This window comes from Poecilia formosa, unplaced genomic scaffold, assembly GCF_000485575.1.
Source record: "Poecilia formosa unplaced genomic scaffold, Poecilia_formosa-5.1.2 Scaffold60, whole genome shotgun sequence".
NCBI lineage: Eukaryota > Metazoa > Chordata > Actinopteri > Cyprinodontiformes > Poeciliidae > Poecilia > Poecilia formosa.
This window is the reverse complement of record NW_006799999.1, coordinates 353104-373073: the sequence shown is the minus strand read 5'-3', so window position 1 is coordinate 373073 and position 19970 is coordinate 353104. Positions and strand designations below refer to the sequence as shown.

The window sequence follows — 19970 nt, the reverse complement described above, 5'->3', positions numbered from 1 at the left end:
TTTCTTTCTTTCTTTCTTTCTTTCTTTCTTTCTTTCTTTCTTTCTTTCTTTCTTTCTTTCTTTCTTTCTTTCTTTCTTTCTTTTAAAGACCTTCTATATTTTAGATAGTTGGTCTCCAGTAGTTCCTGCTTTGAACGTACCTGTGCACCGATCTGTCCCTTCCTGATCTTTGGGATGTTGGTGTGTGTTGTATCCAGTGTGTTGAGATCCACCTTGTTGAGTTGATTGTTGAAGCTCTTTCGAAGCTGCCAAGGCAGGTCATTGTGGCTGTTTTATTAAATAAATAATAAAAGTCAACAATCTACAAGAATGTCATAGTCAAAAATGATATTCATTATGATCAGACAGGAAAAGATCAAACTTTCTAGCAGATCGGTTTGATAAATTACAAAGACTGTTGGCTTTTCAAATCTTCTAACCTGAACTTAAAATCACTTATTTTAAGTTCTACTGCTACTAGAATATACAGAGCCAAGATCAGCACAAAAGACGTTTGAACTTGCCCATCAATAAGTGGCGTTTCCTTCATCAGGTCTTGAGCTCTGGTCAAGAATGAGTCCTCAGCCAAGGTGACGGCGCAACAGCTGATCCACAGTGCCAGACATGAAGACAACATCAACCTGGGTGACATCTCTTTAAATATAAAATATCTCAGATTCTAATATTTGCTGCAAAAAAAAAAATAAATATATTTTTTGTACTGGCAGTCTGTCCTTCTGTTTGGGTCAAAGCTGATTTCTACCCCTTTCCATGCACTGATCAGTTTGAATGTCAGCTCATTGCTCCTCCTCTGTCATTTCTCTGTTTGTCAGTAAATCACAGAGTGTAATAAGTAGCTCAACTGCAAGTATAATCTGTGGTCTTGTGAGTTTATGTTGGTTAATGTGTAATTTCTTTTCTGACAGTTTTTTTTTCTGTTATTCACTACAAATGTTTTTGGATAGTGTCCATTGTTCTTTTGGAGAAAGTAATATTATTTTTGCTATTCTAGTGGCCTAAAATAATTTTTTGTAAAGATTTTCCAGAACTTTACTGTAAAACAAGTATATATTTTCTAAAAGGATCAACCACTTTGTCTGCAGACAAAGAATAAAAACAAAACAAACAAAAAAAAAAAACAAAAATGCTCAAAGCATGACTGTTCACTAAAGAAGAAGGGGCCCGGGTTGACAACAGCATGAAACATCAGCCGAGCGCACAGTGGCACAATGAAAACATGAGAACATGAGACTGAATCATATTACCACCAGTGCAAAGCTTGCTCAACGGTGGCAGCAGGTGGGTGGGTGTAGCTCTGCACCTGAGGCAGCATTACATTCGCTTGCTGTGGCAACATGAGTAGAAAATAAGTCATTTCTGACAAAGACAGCCATCAGGGTCAAACTGAACTTTTGCAGGAAGTACAGCAATGGATGGCAGAAGACTGGAGCTAAGTTATTAAATCTGAAAAAATAAAAAATCACCCTTCTGATAGACTGAAGTGTTTAGAAATGCATTCACCCAGAGAGGAAGGAGCCAGATAGAGTCTTGTGCCAAAAGTGAAGCATTCTGACACAGTTCCTGTGTGTGGTTGTTTGCGGGATTATGTCCTCCTCCCAACGCTGCGATAACATGAAGAGAGGGAGAGAAATATCCTCCAAGAGCAACGTCCTCTAGAAATTCAGACACAATTTGTTGAAGAAAATGTGGCATTAATATTAATTTTCTCTCGATGTCTGGATTATGTCTCCGACTTGTGGTAAATCTCAAAAATGTGGTGCATAAACAGAAGCCAACATTTCTGAACATGAACAGCTCCAAGAACTAAAGAAAGAAGAATGTGTCACCAAGAGTCGGGATCTGACCCGGACGTTAACTTCAGGCAGCAGCTGGATATAAACCAACACGGACTGTAAATCCCAGGTGTTACTGTGAATTTGGTGTTTTCACCAATTAAAACAACTTGTCAAAAAGGTCTAAATTGTTCTTTCACACATGACTGTAGGTTGTAAAAGACAAACATTTAACATTGTGGTTAAAAAAACAGATTGTCCTTTAAACATCTGGAGTAACAATCAGCCCACATCTGCAGGCAGACCTGATGACTTACTGCTTAGCAAAGATCATTATGTTCTTTAGAGGACAGTAAAGTTTAGAAGTTAAATGGCCCCATTATGCCATCAAATTATTTTTATAACTCACATACTGTATAACAAAGCTCATAACATTTTTATGTCAAACATAATCTTTATGATCAATTAAAACCAAATTGCCTAAATCCTAGAACAAGTTATTATTGAAAGATAAAATGGTTGTTATCACGTAAATGATGATAGAAGACAAAAAAAAAAAAATTAACTATCTTCTTGACTTTAATGAACTGAAAATAAGGATCAAAACCAGAACTCTCATTTGTCTCTTTAAAACATTCCTGAATGTTTATGTATATATATAGTTCTTCTCACGGTGGGCTCTGCCAGAATGACTCACTTTTTTCCCCCCAAGCTTTTCCAAGAAGCTTTTGGTTGTGAGCAGAACAGCAAGATATATTGTAATAGATTATGATTTATAGTCGGATCTTTGGATGCAAATAAACATGAGTGTTTATTAAACTTGAACAAACCGACACAACGTTGCAACTTAAACATCTGAGATCAGATGATGGTTGTAGTCCAGTGCCCAGGCTGATTCCGAAAACATTTTAACCCAATTAGCCGTCAAAGTTGATTTAAAAAGTGACGTGAAGTAAGTAATTCCTCCTTACAGATTTCTTCTGTTTATATTTCTGTAACATTTTTAATCATCGTCTAACACATTTTAAAATCAAAGATAAATCAAGAAAATATAAAATGAATTTTTAAGCTACCCACACTAACCTGGTCCTATATGCAGGAGTAATTGCCTCCTAAACCTAATACCTGGTTTTGCCATCCTTGATGCCAACAACTGCCATCAAGCTTTTGCAAAACCAAGCAATGGGTATTTTACATCACTCCGGATTCATTCCAATAAGATGCATGTTTTGACTTTGACTAGGCCACTCTAAAATCTTCCAGAATGTTCCACCTTTCACTCATCAGTTTAGAGAAAACTTTCTACAGACTTTTGGTGGCTGCCAAGATTCCATTGAAACCATTATTGTTCAATCACTTTCTTATTGTTCAATGATGAACACTGACCTTAGCTGAGGCCTGCAATGCTTTAGGTGTTTTTCTGAGTGTTTTTTGTCAGAACATTTTGTCATTTCACCAAGGTTCACCACTACTACAGGTTTTTCTCTACTTGTGAACACTCACGCCCCTAGATGTGGTTTTGTAACTCTTTCAATGCTTTGTTTCTCTTCTGTTCTTGAATTATTTTAGACTGGGACATGACGATCATTTATAAAATATTTATTCTTTTTTGTATGATGGCCATTCTTGGAAAGTTTTGTCAAAATATCTACTGGCAGACGCCCATTTAGAGGAGGATCTGGCTGAACTTCCTTTTTTGGATTCATGCAATAGCTCAGAATGTCTCACAGAGTCAAAGACTCACTGAGACAGAAGAGCTGCAGTAAAGGGATAGTGAGCATCACATTCATAAATATATAAAGAGAGGACATGGCCAGGTTGGATGTCACAGAGATTTTTCATGGCATTTCGTATCCGGGGCACCTGCACACCCAGGATTCCTTACATCACGCTCTCAAGTTTCCGTTTCAAGACACGGATGTCCTCATTGTGTCCTATCCAAAGTCAGGTAAGAGGAGGCGACTCTGACCATCAGGACATGCTGCACTTCACTGGTGACTTCTTACTAAGTTATATTTAATATTTCATGAATTTTCAATAAGTCAACAGTGGAGAGTAGTTGGGCTTTCTGAACGACAGAACACTAGAATATCATCTAATGTGTATTGTGAGGTCTCTTCAGCTGGTCAGGTTGGTCTTAATGGTTTATTTTTGAATTGGCAGCATTTCATGGGAACGGCATAGAGTGCCTATAGTGACACACTGTTCTTCTTGGTGATGTAGGAAAGTCTTCAGTAAGCAAACCATGGGGGAAATCTATTTGAGGAAATTTGCCTTCTTCGTCCAAAACCAGTCAAACTGGTTTGTCCAAAACAGGGTGTGGGATCACATGGATTATTCCTAATCTGGAATAATCCATGTAGAAAATTATGCACTGGGTTGTAAAGCATTTCCTCTAAGCAGTCTGTTTCTTCCTTCTTATTGCTGGAAAACCAATGTATGAATTTTCCAGGAAAGAAACTAAAAGTAATAACAAATATGGTGCAGTCCTATTACTAAAAAAATTTCATACTGATCAATGAGAACAGTAAAACTCAAGTTACATGTCTCTCTGATTTCTCTCAATAGGCACAACATGGATGCAAGAAATTGTGACCCTCATATCCAGCAGAGGTGACCCACATCTGTCCCAGAGTTCTCCAAACTGGACCAGAGCCCCTTGGTTGGAGCAATACTACTGTGCAGATTTGCTGAAGAGCTCAACCTCAACACCTCGAGTTCTGACTACACATCTGCCCCATGACCTGCTGGGCCCCGCCCTCCAGGAGTCCAAGGCCAGGGTCAGATTCACACACACACACACACACACACACACACACACACACACACACACACACACACACATATATATGTTCAGATTTAATATAAATTTAATATAAATTTTAAAACTGAACAACCAGACTTTGATAAACAACATCCACTGGTTGTTTCTCATTCTATTTGATAAAAATGAGTTTTTGTAGAAAAGGTCAGGAAATCCATTAAACCTAAAACATAAAACATTTTGAAATGCACATATTTGGTGAGTTTAGATAGAAACATAGCATTTTAATCAGTGCCAATACTAATCAGGAAGAGATGATCTACTTGACTAAATTAAGGAGATGAGATGTTTGAGAAAGAAGTCAAACAAATGTAAACAAGCTCTAAAAGTTAAATAGACCATGAACAGGTAGAATAAATAAATAAAAACTTCACATATTTAAAAACGCTGATGCAGGGATGATGTAATGATATTTATTCACTGACGTGTTACTTTTTTGGACACTGGTGATCTTTTCACTTCAGTTTTCCAGCTTCAAAATATAAATATTATATCAGGATATTATCCTATTATTATCCTATTATTATTCTTTGCAAGAGCAGCTGCAACATGCTGGCACACTTTGTTGTTTATCTCCCAACAGATCATCTATGTGAGCAGAAACCCTAAAGATGTTCTGGTGTCCTTTTATCACTTCCACAAGATGGCCAACTTCCTCCCTGATCCTGGCTCCTTTCCTGAGTTTTTGCATCAGTTCTTGGAGGGAACATGTGAGTTGACATTTTTCTGTTTCTATAATATTTTTATTGTGTTTCCTAAATTTGGATTTTTTTTCCCCTATCTATTCTGTTCAGTACACTTTGGCTCCTGGTTTGACCACATTAAGGGTTGGACCAGTCAGGCTGCAGCTCTCAACCTGCTGCATGTCACATATGAAGAGATGTCAAAGGTAAAAGAAGAGCTCCTTCATTCTAAAGTAGACACATATAAATGAAGATAACATTATCATGAAAAATCCAAAAAAACAGTATAACGCAGAAGATATTATTAATTTTTAGAGTAAACTATAAGTTATGTCCCAAATCATGTATTTCAAAGTTCCCCCACGTTACTTTGAAAGAACTGACTGAGTCATTGTTTAATTGTCTGAATAATTGTTGTTAGTTTTTTTTTATATACATATAATTTTACCAACTTGTTTTGATGTCAGGACCTGCGTGGGACCATTAACAGGGTGAGCTCTTTCCTGCAGCGCCCTCTGCTGGAGCATGAGCTCAATAACTGTGTGAAACACTGCAGCTTCAGCTGCATGAAGGACAACAAGATGATCAACTACAGCCTCATTCCTGATGAGATACTGGATCACAGCAAAGGCTGCTTCATGAGGAAAGGTGGTTTAATTTGTCTTACAACATGTGATCCAAGTTAAATGATCCTCCAAATGAATCGACCTGTTACAAACATCTCACACTTTTTCATATAGAAGTGAGTTTTTAAATGTAACTACATGCATAAATCAGGTCTCGAGAAAATAATGTTCTTGGTACGAACACAACTGAAGAACTTTTTATTTTATGCTCTCCATTTCTACAGAAAATATACTTTTACTTTCTTAAGAATAAAAATCCTGTCTTATTTTTTTTTCTACCATCCAGGTGAGATTGGAGACTGGAAAAACATGTTCACTGGGGAGCAGAATCGATACTTTGACACTGTGTTCAAGTCCAAGATGCAGGACTGCATTTTGAAGTTTGTGTGGGAAAAACCAGAAAACGAGGAATCAGAGCTGAAAGACTGAATCTCCAAAACAAAAGAGATTTGTGATAACTGTGTGAGAAATCATCCCAGAGATGATGAAATCATGTTCGTCTTATAAACATTTATTACATCCAAACATTTTTAAAGGTTATTTTCCAGTATGATATCTCCTTGACATCCTTTGAAGAATCTGTGGTGTTGTTTAGTGTTCATGAATGAATGGTTTTATGTGACACGTGTCACGGTTCTGTCTATGTTTGGTGAAGAAAAGATGAGACAAACATTTACTGATTCAATACCTGATGTGCTTCTTTCGATTTTTTTCCAAGTTGGACTTTGGGTTTTCTGAGAATCACAAGATATACGTATAGAACCTGACAGCTGTGTCAACACTGCAACAATAAACAGAGGGAGAGGAAAGGTTAAAGGTCTTTGAATCCACAGGGCTGAGCTGTCCTTTTGTATGCTGTCACTTCATTCGCAAAGAAGAAGAAGAAACATGTTGCTTCCCTGCTAGTTAATATTTAGGAGGCCACACTGCATAATACTATTAAACATTTGTATACATTAGTGATGTTTTAATGGCCTAAGGTTATGAAACATGGCCAGCAGCATAAAACAATTACCAAAACAGCAACTGATAATTTTGAAAGCTAAAAATTGGAAGAACTGAGCTAAATGAAATCTCAATATCTGACAATGATTTTGTTCAGAAACTAGAACTTGGGGTTACGCTACAGAAATGAATGAAAAATGAACGAGAGTCATTGCAAAATCCTGGTGAAAACACGTGTGCATGTGTGTGTGCGTGTGTGTGTTACATATGTGCATGCCACACATTGCCATTCAATTATTTAAAAAGTAATATGTAGAATCTGAAGGACTGTGCAGACACTGATCCACACTACCAGTGTGGACCAGTGTCTTTATAAAGTGACCCCCCCTCACTTTATAAAGAATAAATAAATGAATATTGTATTTAGGAATTAAAAAATAAGTATCATTAGGACATTCCTAAAAATATACATTTAGGTCGACACCTTGGCTGCGTTCTACGAAAAATTTATAATTATGTCAATAAAACATATCTGAGCACATGGAGCCCTCTGCTGCTCATCAATTTGAGAATTGTTAAATGTCTGTTGATTAATCAGGCTGACAAGGCTGATGGGCCGTCAGACCAACGTCCAAAAAAACAAACACACACCCATTCATGATTTGCTTCCAAGCTTTTAATATTCACTCACACATCCCAGTGTGTGAGAAATGTCTTCACACTTCTTCAGACGTCTCAGACTTCGCTTAGGGGAAGGAGGTTGAAGGGCAGCAAACATCTCACCTTTAGTTTCATCTCTCCAAAGGACAGCAGTCAGTAAATATGCCAGTTTGTTCAAATAGAACCTATTCAGAGTTTGAGGTACAGATATTATTTTCTCCTCACTGTTGAAGAGGTTGATGATCTGCTCATTGCTGATTTACTATAAAACTTGATTTTAGTCATTTTAGATGCAATGACTTTTGGTTATCTTTGGTTAAAAAAAAAAAGAAAAAAGAAAGATCCTAAGAAAATCTTTCAGTGAGCTTGAATTGTCAAACTGTGGTCAGTGACAATCTAACCAACTGGGAGGTAAACTGAGCAACAAAACACTGTGAGACTTTTTTACTGGAAAGATTGTACAATGTGAAAGAAATCTTATTATTGCTCTTTTTTCACAGCCTGATGTGAAAGTGGTTGCCAGATCTCTGTAAAGAGCCCAATCTCCACAATCGAGGTTTTCTGTTACATTGTACAACATATGTTTATTACCAATATTTTATGAAGAAAATTTCATGCATTGTCTCATAAAGATCTTTATAAATTTCATGATTTTGGGATTTTCATAGATAAATTGCCTCCCAGTTGCAAACTGATGTTTCATGTTCATGTTTGGATCTTCATTTTTTTTTTTCTGTATCGCTGGTTTCAGTCTCAGCAGCACCCAGGCTGCTACGAATCCGAAGAGATGTTTGAGTCCCTTACATAAGACGGTCTACTGACATACTGAATGCTTGAGATCAAAGCCACACCTAAAACTTGATGTGAGTGATGTCTGACACCGACTGGTGGGAGGAGGGAGGACCGTCTGAAACAATTCATCTTTGGTCCAATGTAAGAATGAGCCTCAGGTGATGGTGAACTTCTCCAGTCCTTTTGTTTCTGTCATAGTCCCGGTGTTGGGAATCAAAAGAGGGGTGCGTCTCCACAGTGCCGCCTCCGCCGCTGCTGCTGCTGAAAGCAGGCTGACCTTTTCCATCTTGATGTTATCTGGCAGCATGACAACCTACGTCAAGACACTGCAGAGAAAACCTGTGTACATTGAACATTTCTTACTGTTCCAGTCTATTAAGATACAAGCACGCCAAAAGGCTTCTATATACAGCATTTAACTGGGAAACAACATGCGGTATTAAACCATATTCTTACTGCAATGTTTAAGTGCAAAGTGCAAAGAAATACATTCTAAAATCATCATTTTTGTATCTGCTTATCAAATTTTCACTTGCGATGTCTTATTTTTTTTAAATATACATGTAGTCTATCTCTATAAACATATAATTTACGATGAATGTAGTTTTCTTCCTAATTTTTTTGTGCTGGAGAAAAATGAAAGCTGTAATAACTGAGTCACAGGTGTTGTTGTTGCCCCCTGTGCTGCAGCTGGTAATGAGACCAAGAGCTCTGAGCTGAGTCCTAGCAGGTGTTTTCCTCTGGAAGGAACAAGGTGTGACAGTCTTGGCATTTGCATCACATTTAAAGCCCATCAGCTCCATCATCATTGGAGTCAGAAACTAACAGATCCAAGTGAGTCACCTCACCACTGTGAATCTACAATTTCAAAGGGAATGACGTACCTGGGAATTAGCAGCAAATTATTTTACTCACAGTAATAAAGACATTTGCTCACAGATGTGAGTAATGTGTGTTAGTGAGTCTCAATATGATTAGAAATCACCTGACTGAAGATGTCTACACATACTTTGACTCCTTCCCAGTACTTTGAAGCTGTGAATCACATATATGTATCTGTTTTACTGATACAGCTGGATTTGTCTTTGCCCTCATGGTGAAACAAGATAGAAAGTGAGGTTTTGTTCCCATAAATAATATAGTTTAATACTGCAAAGTCAAGTCACTGATGTTCCCAATAAACCAGCAGCTGGTCGTGGCAGATGGTTCTTCATCCTGAGCCTGGTTCTGTTGGGGGTTTCTTCTTGTTTCACAGAAGGAGAGATTTCTACAAAGTTAGTGACTCAATGTGAACAGCTGGGCTTCCTTAGAGAGATTGCCATTTCACAAATGTCATATCATGTACTAAGACTGAATTGCTTTATGTCCAACTCTAGTTGAGCCTTCGTTTGAGTTTTCTGCAGCGGCTTTCTCAATGCTGGTCTCCCATAAGACTTTGACAGGGCAACATTTGTTGTTGGCAGAGTCTCTTCCATATCAGCGGCTGAAGTTTGTAACTTTTGTCATAGGTATCCCTGCTGTCCCCATCTCACTAGTCACTCTGTGTGAAGACGGGATGATCGAGGACGACTGACAGCTTTTATATTCCCTCCATTTCTTGATAGTGGATTTAACTGAACTCAAGGGGAAGCTCAGTAACTTAGATGTTTTTTTATCCATCCCCTGACTTACACTTTTCATCTAAAAGGACACTTTAATTCACAAATCATTTATTCCTAATGATTAGCTCATTTAATATTTTTGCTTATCTGGTAGCCGTAACTACGATGAATAAAGTCTGTTTAGAACCTTATGATGAAGGGAAATGAGTAAACACTTTTCACAATCACTTTGGTACTTGATGTTTTAAATAAAGAAATATGTAATCAAATGAATGAACATATAGAGCAGGTAATCATGTAAATACCATCAATTCATCCATCCGTTATCCAACAGGCTTATATTTATTTCACTATTTCCTGTTCCTGAGTTGGAGAATAATGTGAATTTATGAATTTATCTGTCTGCCCTCCCATCAGAACCAGTGCAACACAGTAAAGATATCAATGCGGTGTGATTGGTCTGCCGTTGAACTGCTGTGCAGATTAGCCAATCAGATGTTAGGATTTAATTCAAAATCCATATTGATCCTTTCAATTATTTCATGATGATTTCTAGCAAAAACAACAACAACAACAAAAAAGAATAAATACTGGAACAATAAATATTTCAACAAGTAATGAATTCCAGTTTTAATTAATGGTTTGTGTATTACATTCATTGTGTGTTTGACAAATTATTGACACACATTGATACATTTTTAATTGTTTCGTATAATTATGATATGTATGTTTAAAATATCCCACTCGCAAATCCGTATTTGACTAATTATTTATTTGCTAGATTGTGATACTTTTAGAAATATGTTTTTATTAACTGTATGAATTTTAAAAATCATAATTAATATGAAAAAAGGTCTGAAAACATCAGTCTGTGTAATGTGTTTTACTTAGTGAAGTCTTTGAAAATCACAGCCTGATCTTTATCTGATTTGCTGGTGAAAATGTTGTTTAGCCTCACAAAGGTTTTCACACATAGGAATAATCTTTTCACATAATTTTTTTGTTTGTTTTGTTAAAAAAAAAAAAGTTAATAGTTTATTAAGCCTTTCAAGACTGATGGACATGACACGCATTTTGTGAACACACACAGTGAATCTACAAACCAACAACCTAAACGTCTACCTACATGTTTGCAGAAACCTAAAGATCTTTTTCTCCACACACTGCTTGCAAGTCTGAAGTTCTGGTTCCTATTGCAGAGCAACTCTGCATGTGTTGTGACCTTAGTCGGTGCTTTAAAGGAATGCACTGAGACTGGTAGAGAGTAATAGGATTTGACAGGACATTAATATTTAAGAAGCAATAGAGGAAAACCTCTGGTGCTGCGCTTCAGAAATGCTTAAAAAAAAACGTACACAAATTTAACTCTGGCTAAAAAGAGGAAACACAATGAGTGCACGCTTCGAAGCACCTCCTGTCTTCTTCTTGTCCCAGATTTTAAGCATGTTGGATAAATTGTGGCTGGAATCAGAAAATGACAACATTCAAATTGCAGGCTTGGATTTTTGTTGGGTTGATTTGAAAATGACTTAGTGAGTTTCAATATTTTTATTCATTTCATTTCCAGGGCGTCTCTGTAGGATTGAATGTGTGTGCAACATTTAATAAAATGATAAGTTTTGGAAATTATTGAATGAATGGTCTTTACTGCCATCACACAGACAAAACCAGACATTTCTTGTAGCTTCCTAAACACTGAATTCAATCTGTGAAACAATCACGGTTTGAATCAAATCATTTTGGTCTGGTTTCAGTAGACTTATAAAGTCTGCTGTGATTTGGTCACGGAAATTGTAGTAACATAATCTAAAAAAGATTTTATTCTTAACAAAGCAAAGCAAAGGTTGCAAATGGAGAAGCTCGCCCCTTTGACATACAGCAAAGATTTTAAAAGCAAAGAAGTGGGCGGTTATAAAATGAAGCTGAGAAAAAATTATATTTGCACCTTTTGAACTTCAGGTCTGCTGCAGTGACTCCTCAGGAATAAACATTGTTGAATAAGAATAAAGAGTTAATGTGTTTGCGAAGCAGACAGACACTGTGTTACGGAGAAAAAACAGCTTTGCATACCAATATAAAAGCACTCTTCAAAACAGAATAGGGGAAATCATCATTTGAAGCTGCAGCGTCTGGACGATTTGGACTCAGAGAGGAAATTGATTTCCAAGTTAATTAAGGCTTTTGCACAAAATGATCCAGCAGAAACACAGCAAAGCCGAGAGATGAACTCAATCCTCAAAGTTTTGAAAAACGGCAGGAAGGTCGGACGTCAGAAACAAGCAGGACAGCGACAGAGATGAAGAAACAATGGTTTGTAACTTAATGTACCCAGTGGATATATTTACTGATAAAAAAATGCACTTAAAAGTGATTATTAAATGTTAGAACATTCATTTAAAGAAGGTAGTTCAACTATCCTGTAGTAAGCCCTAAAAGACGATATACATCAGTATTTTTGTAAATAAAGAAAACATTTGCTGAGGGTGTGACAAAGAATAAATGTAGAAGACTACTTTCTTCTGATAATTATGATGTTTCATAAATCTGAGACAGCAGCATTTTCCAGTGTGTTGTCTGAATATTCAGAGGTGTAATTAACAGACTGAAAAACTCACAGCAACAAAGACCATCTGCCTCTTTATGCCCCAAGCTGGCCTGTCTTTACGTAACACTGAAATAAATCACCCAGCGGGTCGGAACCAGTCCTCACTTTGATTTTTTTATTTTTATTTTTTCTCTCGCTCTCATCTTCTCCAATCATAATGTATCAAGTGGACTGGCAGCTGTCATCACAACACCTTTCTGGGTGTTTATTGTTGAGGCACGTCGTTATTTATGGCAGAGTGGACGCTCCTGCCTGACAGAAATATCTTTGAAGTGGTGGTATTGAAGGCAGCAGTCAAAAGCCACAGGTTGTGAAAAGTGTCGGCTCCTCTTAATTCATTGTTAACTTTTGCTTTCAAGTGTTGCACAGCAGCACCATGATGTAATGTTGCCTTAACATTTGGAGCCACTACAGTGCAGAATGAAACCAAGGTTCGACTCATGTGAACACAGTCAAATTTCATTTAAGTTGTTTTTGATTTAAACAGCATTTTTTTTTTTAAAACAACTGAAGTAGGTAACATTAATAATGTTATAAACCGACAGTATGTGCCTGAAGAATATCTAATACTCAACATTTAAATTATAAATGAAATGCAAAGTGTTTTGTAGATATAATATTCTGTCTATCCAGGATGGATTATGTGATTATTAACCAATTAGGCCACATTTCCTTCTGTCTGTTCGCTCATCCGTTGACTTTAAGGTATCCCAGGTTAGGCTGTAAGCAGATATACAGCTGTTTATGTTATTGGTCCTCACCTGTGTTGGTATTTAGATCATTTTGGGTTGTTTTATTCTAAGTTTTTTCTCTATCCACTCATTTGCATTGAGTTTTGAAGTGCCTTTTTGTGTTCTGTTGTGTATTTTATAGTATTACATTTATATTAGTCTTTTTTTTGTTATATATATATATATGTTCAGCTCCTCCATTCTGTTTATCATTCATCCTTTTTGCTCTACCAAGGCCCATTAATCACAATGTTTAAGCTCTCTGCTTTCTTTACTGGGGTTTTCTGCTGCTCTCACTCTGCCTCTTTGCTTTGATTTTCTTTGTTTCCTTATTTAATTATTATAAAATCATCTCACTCTTAGGTGATATCTGCTTCTGAGTCGTCTCAAATCCCAGTCATGCTTGATTCTGGAGGATCTGAAATGTTTTCCAGGCTAGAAAAGGCCTGGAGTTCCTTCATGTAGTTAGTTCCTGGTGTGCTACGTGTTCTTGTGTCTGCCAAAAGAAGATGCACAGTAAGCAAACTAATCAGATGAGCCAAATCACTTTGGCTCATCATTTTTGATAAGAACGAGAAGCAACTCTGACTCCATTTCCTCCCAGATGATGGAAATGCTCACCTCATCTCTCGGACAGATCCCAGTCAGCCTCTGAAGAAGGATCAGGCTTTTTGTGGGACAATAAAGGACAATTTGGTCTTATTTATTATCAGACATTGGAGATAAAAAGGTTGTCTTTAATTTCTTTTATGAAATATCTGGTTTCAACTTCAGTGGGACTCATCTCCACACAAATTACTGGTGAGTTTTATAACTCTTCATCCCCCCTAAACAGTTCAAAATAGTTTGTTTCAAACCTTGCTCTTAAATTCAGACCCTTGGGTCATTTCACAAAAGATTAATAGAAGCTCTGACCTAAATATAAAAGCTTGTTTCGCTCTTCTCCTTTCAACTTTTCCCACCCAAGTTAAAACGTACACACAAGAAGCACGCAGTTGATGGATTTGTGTTTGTCATTTCTGTAGCCTTTATAAATTTACATATTTCAACGTATACCCCTTTCTGAAATTTGTTTCAGAAATATGACAAATAAATACTAATTTAGAAAAAAGGCCAAAAGGCATTATTAGTGTGGCCTATTTACCACTCTGTGGGTTCGTGACGAGACTCTGTAAATCAAATCCGATGTTGTCACTTGTCACAACATTTAATCTACAGACTTGGCAGAAGCTGAACTAAAGCCATTTACTGACACAATACATTGCAATGATTTCTCTCTGCAAACATCTATCACAACAAGGGAGCCTGAAGCTCTGTGGCTGCTATCCGAACATTTTAGCCATTGCATCAGAGAGCAGAGCAGACGACTTCTCTGTGTCTCCTCTAATGACTCTATGGATCCAAGGTAAATACGAAGAAATCTTCATGTAGACGCCGTAGCTGTTCCGGCTGCAGGATTTGTCATAGGAGAGGATCCCCGCAGCGTACACGTCCCCAGATTGAGCATCTCTGACAGCCAGAGCGCCTCCTGCGTCACCAAAACAAATGTTCTCCTCAAGCTGTGTGGGTCTGGTGCAGAACATGTTGTCGTCCAGACTCGGGGTGTGTGAGCTACGCTCGTACTCTTCTTTACAGTCGGAGTAATTAGCCAGAGGGAGAACAAGGTATTTGAGAGACGTAGCAGGGGTGAGGTGGATCCCCCAGCCCCAGCCAGCAATGACCCCTGACCCGCCCAGAACAGTGTCCAGGTCCTGGCCTCTCTCTGGGAGGGGGATTGGAGTGACCTCAGTCATGTTCACAGACTCTTTAAGTCTGATCAGAGCCAGATCGTTGTCCCAGTCAGTCTGGTTTTGGAAGTCCGGATGAAGAAAAACCTACAGGAGGAGAATGGAAATATCTCTTATTTTTAATCTACGTTTTTTTAACGTTTTTTTTTTTTTTTGCTGTTTTCTATAAAGAAAAAGTCCTTTAATCTCATCTTCCAAAGATATCAAAACAAACTGTGCTTTGCTACCTAAAGCAATGTCTCACTCTGAATACTTTCCCAGGGCGAACAAGTTTTGAACAAGTCAAAATAAGAATAATTTTCCCTTTTATATTAAGTTTTTTATAATAAAGTTTGAATGCCTAAAGAAATTAAAGTCTAACATGTTTATGAACTGAGAAAGATGAAAGAAAACAGCAAGAAAGTTAAAAAAAGTTTCTCTTCCTTTCATAAATCCTTCCTGGATGTCATTTGTCTCACTAACCCTGAAGCGCAAAATCAAAAGTAATTTTATTCCAGCCCCTAAAATAATTGAAATGCAACACAGGAGAAAAGCATTACCAGGCACACTAATGAAATAAAAAGAAGAGCAATAATACCTTGTTTTCTATTTTCCTTTCAAATTAACTAACACAAAAATGACAGACATTTAGTAAATGTCTCCTTTAGCAAGAAGCCAGATCCTCACCTTGTCTACAGCGACTTCTTTGGAGGCGTCGGCTTCTGCCTTTTGTGAGATTCCTAAATAAACTTTTGGGATGATGGGATCTTTTCCCTGAGTGTCCTGTCGACTCTTTCTAATAAAAAGGTTCCTTCCAGCCGTCAACACCCAGCGGTCAGAGATGAGAGCGCCGCCTGCATACCCGCCATCCAGCACGCTGTCAGACAGGTAGACCATGGCTTGCCAGGGGACCTGAGGGGCAAACGTCCCACCAACCATCCGCTTCAAACGAAGGAAACCTAATTTGGAGGGGAAAATATAAAACCACGTTTAGCTAATTTATTGTTATAATTTTAGTTTTTTTTTCCAGTTGAAAACATTTTGTCGTAAAAAACAAGATAAGTTCAAATATCTTGTCTCTTGTTTTTTTTGGTGGCCCATTCATGAAGCACAGGCTGCAAAACAGAGGCGATCTTAACTTCAGAAAAAGTAAATGAAAAAATATGGAAGAAATAAAAAACACGAACGACATAGAATGTCCAAGTAGCACCATGGGGCAAAGAAAACTAAAATGAGGTTGACTCAAAATATGAAGAAACAGCTATAAAAACAGATATGCTTCAAATAAATAAAATATTCATTATAATTCAAGTTGCTTTTCAAAGTGAAACAAGTAAAACTGCAAAATCCACGGCAGCTTAGTTTCTTGTTTGTTTTTATATATGATTTTGTTCATGACTAATATTTGTTTTTTTAAGTGAATTAAAAGTCTATGCTGATGAATCTGTTGTTTGTGTTTAAAGTTCACCAGAGTCCAGAATATACTAAAGTCAATGAGGTAAATTATTCACCAATTTAAAATTTTGCATAATATTTGGGATGGGAGGGTATAATGTTCTCTCCCCACAAAAAAAGTAATAAATTTAAGCTTTTTGTAAGTTTTGTCTGTTGTAATCCTTAGTGCTGTAACTCCTGGCTTGTGATTTATTGTATGGATCTCTATTTGAATTAAATCGTTTAATTCAAATAAACGATTTGAATTAAATCGTTTATTTAATTCAAAGCTTTTACTTGAAATCAAAGCTTTCAAGTAAAAGCTTTGATTCTTTCATTCTGTTTTTCATAAACAGAAAAGAAGAAACAAAGCCCATCTCTGTGTGTTTGATCGTCTTCTCCTTTCTGTGACTGAGATAATCGAGGTTCAAGTGATTGTCTCTTCAAAGCAATAGCAACATCTTGAATATTTTCTCTGGATTATTAAATCTGTAATGGTTCTTCCTTGGTGAGTTTTATCAAAGCAGAAGATTTCAACCTACAAGCAGTTAAACAAATTAATCACTTTATTAGCTTGATGCATAACAAGATTTTAAGAGTGTTTTTTTTTTTTCTCACCTAATGCTGCTAAAAGCTGAAACAATCTTTTTCAACAAGTCCCCAGTGTGCTGAGCCATATTTATTGACCTAGATTGAAGGTTTTGTTGCATTTAAATGACTTTTTCTGAAGAAAAATAATGAATCTGAATGTTTTTATTACAGACTCTTGTTAATAAATGAAAATATTTGAATGAAACAATCTATTAAATTCTGCAGGAGCCAGAATTGGAGTTTATTGGCACTGAAGATGCTAAACAGGATCATTTGATCAGGTGTCTTGTTTTGTACAAAGGTGAAGTTAAACTTCTACTCCCAGCTGGTTCTGCTGTCTGTACAGAAGAATCAGTCTTCACAAGCATTATGTTGCTATGTGCAACATTATGAAATAAGATTTTTCAACTCATCTATTCATTTTGTTAACGGAACTGAAACTCTGTGATTAAATTATCAGGACTCTTCAAAAACATGTCCTGATTTTCTCTTTAAAACTGATCATTTATTAGGTTATAATGAAATATTTTCAATAGTTTATTTCATTGGTGAATGTTCTAAATTATTTTTACTATCCGAGAGCATTAATAAATACACGAATAAACCAACACTCAATAATTTCAAAAGTCACGTTTCCTTTGAAGTTTTGGAGGATTCTATAATTAGATTTTTTTTACTCACCTTTTGACTTGAAAGTATTATAAAGTTACACATTTGTTATAACTATCATGTTGTGACAGCATAGCATAAATAATCTGGAAAAATATCATATCTCTAAAAATGGAGACAATTTTAATGAATATGGAAGAAACATATTTTTTGAAAAAGTTATACACAGTCACTTTAAATGGTTAAATTATTTAAAATTGTGTTTGCTGGATGGATGGACGGACGGACGGACGGATGGACGGATGGATGTTTTTTATGCATGTGAAACTTTTAAATCCAGCAAAGCAAATTGACGGAGAAAACTCCAACTCCAATCCAGAGCCTACTGAAGAAAGTCAGCAAATGTGTAGACTATCATGAATTTTACAATAGACATCAACAAGTCATATGCATCACTTCTACATTCACCTCTTGCACTAAATGGTTCAATAAGCTCACAACATTCCAGCTAATCCTGTCTTGTTTAAGACAAAATTTATTGTCTCAAATGAGAGACATTTTAAAACTCTCATTTCTCCTGGTCTTGAACTCACCCAAACCTGAAACAGATCCAGCTAATGGAATAAAAACACTGCTGAAAACCTCTGGAACAAAATAAAAAAAAAGGTGGAAAAGAGGAACAACTTATATAGGAATTAAGCAAGATACAGTCGTGTGAAAAAAATAGGACAGCCTTTAACATCCTGTGTGTTATTAAAGCATACGATGAGGATATTTAATATTTTAACAGTGCTGAAAAATTCAAGTAAGAAAAATATATTTTGAAACTTAAAGAAAGATTATAAATTATAAAACACCTACATTTATTTCTGCTGTGATTTTTTTGTGATAAATTATTCATACATATTTCCACCCTTTGAAGTGAACACAAATCATAGGTAAACAGTAAATTGCACTTTCATAGATTAAACCATCTTGTTCATACAAACTTTGTTGCCAAACAAATAAATACAAAAATAACAAAATAACATTTTTAGTTGTGATCTTTGTCAACTAAGCAGTGAATGTTTGCGTTACCAGAGTCTTTGATCGTTTCCTCTGCCAGGACGGTCCGTGTGGCCAGGAAGACCAACGCAAGAAAAAACCTTCAAACGACAACAGAGTCGACTAAGAAGAAAAGACATCTACTGGATTTATTCATCTAGATCAGCTGAGATAAAAAAAACAACAACTAAACATATAAAAGAAAAAGTATTGACAAATAAACTACTTAAAAATCAAGGCTATTAATTATTGTCATTCTAACCTGTTAGGCAACTGATTTTTGTTGGGAATTTAAAATTTGGCTTTGTAGAAACTATTTCACACAATATCTCCAAAAGTTATTGCATAATCTTAACTCAGTTCACACTTTCCTATGACTTATATTAATCTAAATTGCAAAGCCTTTTGATGTTGAAAAAAAAAAAGGGATAATTGCTTTCAGATTTCCTCTGTGATGCAAAGCAATAAATATTTTAATCTTACTCCTTGTTGACAGCGAGCATGTTCTCCAGTGGTGGCCGCAGCCGCTCCTTTTCAGCGCGTTGTGCGTTTCTGGTGCTGATATATTTATATCTGCTGAAAGATAAAAGACTCTGATCTGGAAATTTCTGCTTGGCACATGAAAACAGGATTCCCAGTATTTCGAAATGAGCTGCGAAATTGCGAAATCTTGCAACAGGTTGTTTGGTCTGTTTGATAGTCTCTACAGTGTCAGAATGAGAAGAAAATACAACAAAACTTTTAAAGCGTAATTCATGAACAGTACAAGCTTCTCTTGTAAAATAAAGAATGAGAAACATGTTGCATACAGTAACAAAACAGAGCAAAAAGAAAGGTTCTGTCTTGTTTTATTGTATAAATTTAGTTCAGCTTCTTTAAGTTCATGTTAAAGAGACTGAAAATCTTTTATGTCATGGTTTTGAGTCACAGTTTACGGAAAATAAAGACAGGTTGCAGCTTACTGTGCATTCCACAATTTACTGAAGATAAGGCAAATATTGCCTCATTAGGTCTTCCTGCGTGAAACAACAACAGAGTGTATTTTGATTTTCCTGGCAGTATTTAAATATGCCAGCAGTCTGACAGAAAATGGCTGCAAAGTATAAAGTCCAACAATCCTGCTCTGCATATTTATTTGCAAAAGGTCACGGATGGGTTTCGGAGTTTCATGTCGAATGGGAGATAATTCAACCTAATTTGAAGTCCTGTGGCATAGACAAAATAGAAAAAAGGAAGAAGAAAAAAAAAGTCACGAAGGAGTTCTACTCTTGTTTTTCATCTTTAAAT

At 36.4% G+C, this 19970-nt stretch overlaps 3 protein-coding genes across 3 annotated transcripts in view; 1 reads left to right on the top strand and 2 right to left on the bottom strand.

Annotated features, from left to right (window-relative positions):
- Window positions 1-791, bottom strand: part of dpep1 (dipeptidase 1) — an 8939-nt gene extending 8148 nt beyond the window's left edge. Inside the window, exons 1-2 of the mRNA XM_016672426.1 lie at window positions 504-791; window positions 141-267 (exon numbers count right to left, since the gene is read on the bottom strand). Coding sequence (XP_016527912.1) covers window positions 141-267; window positions 504-631 — 255 coding nt within the window. The 5' untranslated portion in view covers window positions 632-791. The remainder of the gene's footprint in view (window positions 1-140; window positions 268-503) is intronic.
- A 2733-nt stretch (window positions 792-3524) lies between these two features.
- Window positions 3525-6581, top strand: sult5a1 (sulfotransferase family 5A, member 1). The gene is made up of 6 exons (XM_007553886.2): window positions 3525-3720; window positions 4341-4552; window positions 5180-5306; window positions 5391-5485; window positions 5747-5927; window positions 6192-6581. Exons 1-6 carry the CDS (start codon window positions 3582-3584, stop codon window positions 6332-6334), a joined length of 897 nt encoding a protein of 298 aa, XP_007553948.1. The 5' UTR covers window positions 3525-3581; the 3' UTR covers window positions 6335-6581.
- Window positions 6582-14242: 7661 nt separating this feature from the next.
- On the bottom strand, window positions 14243-19273 carry hp (haptoglobin). The gene is made up of 4 exons (XM_007553885.2): window positions 19167-19273; window positions 18717-18784; window positions 15693-15964; window positions 14243-15113 (listed from the first exon to the last, which is right to left on the bottom strand). Exons 1-4 carry the CDS (start codon window positions 19184-19186, stop codon window positions 14562-14564), a joined length of 912 nt encoding a protein of 303 aa, XP_007553947.1. The 5' UTR covers window positions 19187-19273; the 3' UTR covers window positions 14243-14561.
- Between the last annotated feature and the right edge of the window lie 697 nt (window positions 19274-19970).

Coding starts and splice junctions, on each gene's coding strand:
- sult5a1 (XM_007553886.2), top strand. CDS start 3,582: ATGGCCAGGTTGGATGTCACAGAGATTTTTCATGGCATTTCGTATCCG. Junction 3,721..4,340: donor TGTGTCCTATCCAAAGTCAG/GTAAGAGGAGGC, acceptor TTCTCTCAATAG/GCACAACATGGATGCAAGAA. Junction 4,553..5,179: donor TCCAGGAGTCCAAGGCCAGG/GTCAGATTCACA, acceptor ATCTCCCAACAG/ATCATCTATGTGAGCAGAAA.
- hp (XM_007553885.2), bottom strand. CDS start 19,186: ATGCTCGCTGTCAACAAGGA. Junction 15,965..18,716: donor GGAAACGATCAAAGACTCTG/GTAACGCAAACA, acceptor CCTCCAAATTAG/GTTTCCTTCGTTTGAAGCGG. Junction 15,114..15,692: donor AAGAAGTCGCTGTAGACAAG/GTGAGGATCTGG, acceptor CTCCTCCTGTAG/GTTTTTCTTCATCCGGACTT.